Source organism: Brachypodium distachyon, chromosome 5 (genome assembly GCF_000005505.3).
Source record: "Brachypodium distachyon strain Bd21 chromosome 5, Brachypodium_distachyon_v3.0, whole genome shotgun sequence".
Classification (NCBI taxonomy): domain Eukaryota; kingdom Viridiplantae; phylum Streptophyta; class Magnoliopsida; order Poales; family Poaceae; genus Brachypodium; species Brachypodium distachyon.
The window spans coordinates 24,790,856-24,800,270 of record NC_016135.3 but is presented as its reverse complement, the minus strand read 5'-3'; the positions used below and the strand labels follow the sequence as shown (position 1 = coordinate 24,800,270).

General features: G+C 46.4%; 1 protein-coding gene across 1 annotated transcript in view; it reads left to right on the top strand.

The window, feature by feature from the left end:
* The window catches only part of LOC100823729 (transcription factor GTE7), a 30,298-nt gene extending 21,542 nt beyond the window's left edge, over positions 1-8,756 (top strand). The window contains exon 3 of the mRNA XM_024456367.1: positions 8,677-8,756. Within this exon, the coding sequence (XP_024312135.1) occupies positions 8,677-8,741 (65 nt within the window). The 3' untranslated portion in view covers positions 8,742-8,756. The remainder of the gene's footprint in view (positions 1-8,676) is intronic.
* The last annotated feature ends 659 nt before the right edge of the window (positions 8,757-9,415 follow it).

The window sequence follows — 9,415 nt, the reverse complement described above, 5'->3', positions numbered from 1 at the left end:
AATCTTTCAAAGACATATTCTCCATGATATCAATCTTTGCAACACGAATTTCCGTCAAGGTTTCAGCAAACAGATGCAATTATATTTGAGCAGCAAGTACATGTTATCCTCAGAAGAATCTCGTTTGGTTTTCTAACAAAACTGGACCCAAAAAGCTTTTTATAGAAAATATTTCATTGGCACAATGGTACATAGTATATAAACGGTGTGTTTTATTGGTATATGATACATGAATTGTTATTTCATTTGTATAGATATTTGAATGGTATTATTCATTTGCATATCATTCCAAAAATTACATGGGTTCGGTTGGATGCCACGTGGCGGCGCGTGACTGATTGCAGGGTGTCGGTAGGTGACGGCACCGGTAAAAGTTTTTCGCGCCGACTCAACTTATAAACAAAGTAGTCGCCTTTTCTGTCTTATTCCCAGCTTCCACGTTCTAGTCCATCCATTCTTAAGACAATGATTTAACAAGAATTATGTACTCATGTAACTAATTTTTATGACAAAATCAAGAGGCATGTCATCAGATATCTATAAACTCTATAAAATTAAAATCCATTTAGTGCAGTTAATTTACCAAGCTTCACATTCAGGTTGTCCAAGTCACCAGCGCCTGGGCTTAACATTGCGCAAAAAAAAAAATCTCGTTCTCTCTCCTTTTGATCCACCGCCATTGGATCTGCGCTGACTGACATCACCTCCCTCATCTCGGGGCGCGAGGGAACATAGGGCGCTGGATCTGCAGTACTCTTCTGGCCACCAAAACGGATCCGGCAAGGGCTGGAACCGCCACCGCTCCAAGCTCCCCCCCGGATCGCCGCCGCCGCCGTTCAATCGATCTCCAGCCACCGGCGCGTCCGCCCTCCTTTGGCCGGTGGAATGGAACCGCCATGATCCCTGACGCCGCCCCGAGGTCATGTGCCACCCCGAGGTCCGGCTGCCCCCTTCTCCCCCGACTGCCTCACCGCTCCAAGGCAGCCTCCAGGCGTCGCCGTTGCTCAATCTCTGGCCACCGGCGTGGCGGTCCTCCTACGAACGGTGGAACGGAACAGTCGTCTCCCCCGACACCGCCCTATGGTCCTGGCGGTGCCTGCTCTGTCGACTCCCCCTCCTGCCTCCCTTCGTCTGGTATAGTGTCTCACCAAGTCGAGGACAAATGGGGTCTGAGATGGTGGAGATGGGATTTCTTCTCGCTCAACTTCGCCTCGGGATTGCTCGGCTGTTTCCTCATTTGTACATGGACCGTGGGAATTGGGATTTAGCTGGTCGGATGAAACAAGTAATCCCATTGTCCCATATCAAGTGACTACAATTTGCACAATTGTAGATGTATCTATTCCTAAAAAACATGTAGATATATGTAATAAAAAGTCAATTGATATGGAACGGGGGAGTAGTACCACACGATTCTCCGATTAACTCCGAGAAAGGCCAACTTAGCAAACTGGGAGAGGTTATGAACTAACACATCCCCATCGCGGGTTCGCGGCTGAGTGGCTGACCCAACTGGTGCTAGAGCTGTTAAATCTTTGTCTCGCGCAGGAGAAGCAGATCGACGAGCGGTCTGTAGCAGCAGACCTCAGCCCGGAAATAAGGACCTGACAGTCGGTCTCCAATTTATGAAGTTTTTAGTAGTCTGAATCCTGCATTATATTAGACAAATCTTCTGTCCTTTCGGTTTGCATCTGCAAAGGTTGCTAATACTGTACAACAGGTTTTGTATTTGTAAGGTTTTGTATTTGTAAGGATCAAAATCGTTAAGATAAATTTCAAAAATTCCGGTGTTGTGCTGTATTTTGAAAATCATCATCCTGATCCTTCTCCGATTCAATTGTTGCAGCATCTTGATATGAAGTGAGGCTATTTGTGTATAGCAGTGAAGTCCGATGAAAAATCCATCATCTGCATTGAAATGGCTCTTAACATGTTTATTTTTCACCGAAGGCCACGTCTCATGTTCCTGCGGCAACGCGCGGAAAATCAACTAGTGTCTTCTAAAATGCTTAGAGACTGTATCATAATAATTATGTATTAATGAAATAATTTTTGATTAAAATCTTGTCATAATGAAACCTAATACACCGTACATTGAGAATAGGAAGGCAAGTGACCAATCAATCATCCGCCAGTGCGGTAGCCTGTTCGCCCCGCGAGTCTCAACTTGATCAAGCGAGGATGTAGTATAACTCTCTCATCAGCTTTGGTGGAGATGTGAACTGTTTTGAAGTCTTTGTAGCCCTTGAATTATTAGGATGAGACTACTTTATTTTCTTGAAATTCAAAACCGGATAGTTAACTCCCTGAATTTTGTAAAATATGATACCAAACTAAACTGTTTTGTAGACGGTTTTGCTGACATGGCGACCGGCAGATGCCACGCTGTCAGTTTTAGATCGGAAATCAGTTGGTTTAGATTAAAAAAACTTCAATTTTCCCCTCCCCTCGCCGTAACATCCTTGGCTCCCCCCACATCCTTTGTCTCCCTCCTCTCGCCGCCGTCAGCGACTCAGCGGCCACCGCCAGCCAAAGCCCACGCGATTAACGGCAGCAGCGGGTCATTTTCAGCCTGTAAGAGGAGGGGAGAGAAAAAACATACTCCAATAACCTCAAAGTCCAATGACGCTGCTTCGTTCCTCTGCTTTGATCAGGGAGAGAAAAAACACAAGGCAGACCATCACAATTTCGCATCAATTGATTCGAGGCCACAAGAGACCTAAATATAAATGTTACTCGTCTCATTGACAATCATAAATAACCTTACAGACATATGAAGCAATAATACCCCCCAAAAAAACCGAACAACTTTGACAACAGCAGATAAGCCCATCCCCCCTCCCCCCCAAAGCAAACACACGCCTTAACAAAAAAAACACAGCGGGTGAAACTATTTCAGGCTCGCGAAGGCTTCAAGTGCAGCGAGCATGACGACGAGGAGCACGATGGAGACGTACATGATCTTCTTGCCATCTGCACGCCTTTCGAAGGGATCGGCTGACACCCATAAGCCGGCCGCGATCTCAAAAATCCCGAAGATCAACGTGACGGCGAGGATGGCCCAGCTTAAGACGAAGAGCACCATGCCTTGGTGGAGAAGTACACCTCCGGGAGCATTGGAGATGATCATGTAGGACGACCCCACGGCCTTGAAGAAGCCGCAAGAGATGAGAATCCCCGGCAGCTTCTCCGCGTCGAGTAATGCATCCGAAACCAGGCTCCCAGCGGCCATGGCCAAATCCATTGTCATGTGCGTGTGTGGTGTGTCAGAGGATCGAAATGAGAAGTGTTTGGGTTTGTGAGCGGGTCTGCTGACTCTATTTATAACTTTTCTCCCTGCTGACCGTTCTAACATTTCTCCGCGCGCTGCAACGTTGGGACTTTCACAGCAAGCTGCTACATCAAGCATGCTCCAAGCAGAAACCGAACCGAAACTGGAACCGAACCGAGCCCGACCTTCGTAGCTTCTGAGAGAATCCGTCCCTTGCATATAAATTGAGTAGCTGGTGGACTTTGACGCATGCTCGAAGGCAGGAACCGAACCGAACCGAGTGCAAGCAGCGTAATCAACCGCATGGTCGTGTCATATGGGGCGCGCAGAAGAAGACAAGACTAACATGCACTAGCAGTAATCTGTAGCGGAATACCAGTGTTATATCTGAAGGCACATGTTTCATCCTAATTTACCATATATAATATAAAGCCTTCCAGAAGTAAGCCATGTAACTTGTGTTTACCGTCAAATTTTAAAATTTTAACTAAGTTTATAACATTATCAACATTTGCAGTGTCAAATGACTATATCCGTTCTAAAATATATTTTCGTAATATCTTGATTTGACACTGTAATTGTTGACATATTTTGCTATAACAAAAGTTATACGCCATACATTTTAGAATGTAGGAAGTAAACCAAACCGAACACTTCAATTTTGCAAACTTATATTTGTTATCACTTTTTTACGAACCGATCGAAGCTCCCGGAATTCATTAAAATGAATAGAGTGGCCTGGTTTATGAGACCGAAAATCATACAATAGCGCGATCGTTTTTCTTTCGAAAAGGAGGATGAAACCACCGGTCTCTGCATCAAAATGATGCATAGAATCATATTTTATTGATTTATTAGCAAGCCTCACAAAATGGATACATCGAACAAACGACTTAAAGCCACAAAACTATGCCTACTAGCCTAATGAAAGGGGTGATCATTCTCGGGCCGTATGTTTTCTGACCTCATACCACCTCCTAGCATCGAAATCAGGAGGCCACACTGGGCACAACCGGTCCAGCAAATCTTCAACATGTGTCGTCCGCTCACGCTCAGATTCAGTCGCCACCATCTTAGAATGTAGGAAGTAAACCGAACCGAACACTTCAACTTTTGCAAACTTATATTTGTTATCACTTTTTTACGAACCCATCAGAGCTCCCGGAATTCATTAAAATGAATAGACTGGCCTGGTTTACGAGACCGAAAATCTTACAATAGCGCGATCGGTTTTTTTTTCGAAAAGGAGGATGAAACCACCGGTCTTTGCATCAAAATGATGCATACAATCATATTTTATTGATTTATTAGCAAGCCTCACAAAATGGATACATCGAACAAACGACCTAAAGCCACAAAACTATGCCTAATGAAAGGGGTGATCATTCTCGGGCCGTATGTTCTGACCTCATACCACCTCCTAGCATCGAAAACAGGAGGCCACACTGGGCACAACCGGTCCAGCAAATCTTCAACATGTGTCGTCCGCTCACGCGTAGATTCAGTCGCCACCATCTTCCACAAACCCATCTTCAGTACGGAGATTGAAGCATTGCAACTGCAAGGTCTGGCATCAACGACGCAAGCCAAGGCCACCGACTAGCAACCGCCCAACGACCAAGACCCTCTCACCCACAAATCTAGCATTCCACTAACGCACCCCTAAGGGGAAGAATGACGCCGACAGTGTCGCCGCCGCCCAATCTGAGGATTTTGTATTTTCACTCGAAAACCTAGATAGGGGTGGTGTTGAAGTACCTCGACACCTCGAGCCCATCATCCCGTCCCATGGTTTTATGTTTGTGTGGCATATGTTTCTACCGTTCTTCTTGATTGCGGGAGGAAGATGGCACCGGAACAACCGAAGTGGTGTGGTTTAGTGATATCGGTATGTGAGAAGCCAGTCTGGTTGCATGTTTATGCTCCAAAGTTAACACAGTCACCTGTAACGTTGGCTTGACGAGTCGGCCCAGCCAGACAGAATAAAAAAATAATACTAAGAGGGTAAATCTTGAAAAAATTGTAACATGTACGTTGGTGTAAAATATGGCATATAAATTTAAATGAAAGAAACACTATCTCAAATTTTAAAACATGGGTAAAGTGGAATTCACTCAGTTACCCTTACTCTGTCTTCCAGAATCTGACGGCATGAACCGAACCGAAGCTATGTTATTTCGGTTCTCCCATACTCGATCGCTGTCGTTAACAACCTCCTAGCTAGCAGTCAAAAGGAAAATTAATTAAAGATAAATGTCATGGTATGTATGTGCGCTCGAGCGCTGCTGAAAGTTCAAACTCCCTCCCAACTCTGAATCCAGGAACCGAACCGAACCGAACCGTGCAGGATCCGATGTCGCTTGTTGTTGCTTGCGTTGTGGGCTTGTGGTCAGCTGTCAGCATCTTCGCCCGTGGTTTCTGGGCAGCCTCTGTAAGTTGAAGGGCTGCTTGATTAATTTTATACTCCATGTATAACGGGATTAGAATACAATACTTTTTCCGGCCAGAATTACTTGACGAAGGCGTGCTTGGCTAACTTTTTCTAAAGGGATCAGACCGGAAGGAAGGTTTTTTTTTTCAGCTAAATTTTTTTAAAGCAAATTTACTTGAACTCTATTGAGGAAATTAGTTAGTTCAAGTGCCCAAATAATTTTTTTAACCACCAATTTACATGACATTATTTTGAAATTAATTTACCCGTCAAACTTTAATTGACACAAATGGGCAGAGCATCTTCACCAAGTAGCCCCTAAAATATGCCCCAAATATTATATAGGGGCTCTGCTCGATTTTTAATTTAAGATCCCCAAAAATACAAGCAGCCTCAGCAATAGCCCCTATCCCACGGTCTCTATTTTCTTTATGGCATGTGGGACCTACTTGTCACTTTTTTTTTAAGTTTTTTTACGCTACCCCGAAATTAATACGGACCGTTTATACCCTCTGATCCAATGGCCAATTATTGGTACTCCACCATCCATCTCACGGAGTACTAACTCGTGAAGTAACGGAGTACCTTGGTCCAAGGGGCAAATTCGTAATCAAAAGATCTCGTAATTCTCATATTTTATCGGCTTGTTGTTCTTTGTTACGATCCAAAGTAATCGTATTCTAACGCAACTGATGTCAGTAGAAAAGAGGATCAAGGCCCCAAAACACCACGACAATCGAGGCCTAATTCATCCACCCAAACCGGACACAACAGCCAGAAACAACAGAATCGGCGCATGAACAAATTTGATGAAGACCGGGCAAAAAACTAATGTTGATCTCTGATTTCCTTTACGCGCCTCGGGTGTTCTGCCAGGCGGCGGCACTGCACAAGGACGATCCTTTCCTCTATGGGCTATGGCGGCGATCGGGACGACGGATAGCAGCGAGAGCGGTTGATCCCGGGCGAACGGATCGGCGGGTTGCGGTACAACCGGAGATGCCGCACGGCGAGGGCATGGGCGTGCGGCCGTCGGCGGCGCCACCACTCGATTGGGATGCACCAAAAGGATCTGGTGTTTTTCTAGACGACTTCTTTTTCCGTCTGCAACCGTGATGACAGGGAAAATACAATAGGGTACCCCCAGAAAATGACTAAGTTGCCCTTAGTATGGACGGCTAGATCTGTTCGGTACTCCGTCGGGCATTTTTGGAGTACCTGGGTACCGTAAAATTGCTCTTTTTTTCCTTTCTTCTCCACTAGAGGGACAAAGCGGCAGTCGGATCGATGATGCGGGGCGACCGGTGGCGGTGCGGTGCGCGGGATGGTAGGGACGCGGCCGCCGGGAGCGGCGACGACATCGGCGGCAGCAAGCCGCGACGCTGTCATGGCCTCATGGGGGCCGAAGGCGCGGTCGCAGGTGGCCATGGTTGGAGGCGGTGGCGACGACACGGTGACCGGAGCTGGTAAGACAGCTCGTTGTAGTGACATGGCGGAGAGGAATAGAGAGTATGGGCTCCCTTGGAGACCCCTGGGAATGAGGGCTTGAGGAGGTGTTTTAGAAACCTCCCCAAAATAGAAACCCTAACAGGGAGGCCCTGCTGAAGACCATATTTTTGCTCCATCCCCTAAAAAGTGAATAAGGGCCTTGTTTAAGTGTCCTGCAGAAGATGCTCTAATAGCTCACGGACCTGTAGGCTACAACAACACACATATCTTGGTCAGAGAGAGAAGACCGATCTGGAAGCAGGTTGAGCCGAGAGGTACGAGAAGTGGGCTTTCTTTTCACATCAGAAGAAGGTTTCACCATGCGAACAAAGCGTTTCAGATGAGAGGAGTGGTCATATTTTTCTGGATTCATTTCAGGGTTCAACCGGTGTTTCCTTGCGGATGGAATGATGTACCTGTTAACCAAGACGCACTTGTTATGACTTCGTCAATTTCAAGACCTGTCGGCTAATTCTATTGGATAAGTGTGTATTTGTGTCTCTGCAAAAACAGATGCAATGCGTTCGGTGGATTTTTTTTTCAGCGAAGTGTTCGGTGGATTTTCTAACCATGTCGCGGAAGAAATGCCCCCGGCCCAGGTATGTGCTTGCTACTTTTTCCCCGCCCAGTCCACCATCGTCGTCCCCCGGTGTGGACTCCCCCGTTCCCCCAGACGCATCCCAGCCGAGGTCGACGTCTCCCTTTCCCCCCGCCGCCGCCGCCTCCTTCTCTGCTCGCCGCCACTTTCCCTGCTGGCCGCCGCAGCGCCCGGTCCCGTTCCTCCCGACGATGGAGCGGCCTGCTGTTCGCCTCATTTGAGAAGATGTACAAGGCGGCCGTCTCTTGGTTCGAGGAGGAATGCAAGCGCCTTGCACCACCCCCGATGCCTGTGCCGGCGGAATTGTGAGGAAGAGGAATGTCAATCCGGCGCTTCCTGGGGATGAGATTGAGCTGGATATCGACGAAATGGACATCGAGACACAATGGGAGCTTGATCGATTCGTCAACAACTTCAACAAGGCGCTCAACAAGAGTCGACGAGCTGCGATGATGAATGGGGACGGCGCTGTGGTCAACAATGCTGCCGTGACTGAAGCTGTGAATGGCGATGTGCCTACATTGGTTGACAATGCTGATGCGGTAATGGCCATTTGAAGCAACATGTATTGTTCATGTTTGCAGTTATTGGACATACAAATTGGAAGCAACATGTGTGTTGTTATGGTTTTATTATTATTTACAGGAGAGCGAGAATCCTGAGAAGAGCACTGTGGTGACAGAACAGGTGGATGAGTATGTAGATATCGAGGATGAGATTCCAACTGCGACTTACCAATCAGTGGTGATCGAGAAGGGTGTTGAGGCGACGAGTGTATCTGGTGGTTTGGGCAGTGGCTCCTCATCATCAAGCGGTACCGTCAAATCCCCTGTTCATTCTCCATGATCCGAAGTTCGTGCATTGTTTCCCATTTGACCCTGTCTACAGGTTCGGATTCAGGGAGCTCAGGGGATAGCGTCTCAGAAGCAGGCAATGCCCACTCTGTGGAGTAAAGGAGGCCGTTCTAACAGTAGGTTTTGTGTAGGTGGATGATGTGAGTACTTGTTTCTGAGATGTGCATGTTCGCTTGGATTTAGTTAACGTAGTTCCTAGTAGATGGGCTGGCTTTGTGGGTATCTGATAGCTCAGCTGGTATTCTGGATCATGTATATATATAAGTAAAAAGTGGAAGACAATTGGGCGTGTAGTATCTGGCCTTCTGACCTGAAGGTGGCTCTTGTGTCGGTGTGTTTTCGATAGTGCAGCTATTTTGTACGTAATTATTGTTATGCATGACGCAACTATGGAATGGGAGTAAGAAGATATTGGAATCCTAGTCATCATCTTTGTCTGATGATAGTTCTGGTGATTTACAGTGTGATATGACTAACATAGATTTCAGTAGTAGACATGAGGAAAGCTGATTTATAGTGTGATATGGCTATTTTGTTGTCTGACACGACAAGAACTTAAAAGGCCTGTTATTCATGGATAACTTGAGAATTTCTTGCTGTTGATGCACACCATGGAAACGCCATAACCTTTCTATGTGTTTCAAATTTGGCCGTTGTTGCCTGATAATGTTCACCAAGTACTTAAAAGTCCTGTTTTATATAGTTGATGAAAAATATGTTCAGATTGTTTTCCACGGCTCCGGCTCCGTCAAGGCGCACGGGCTAGCAAGCTC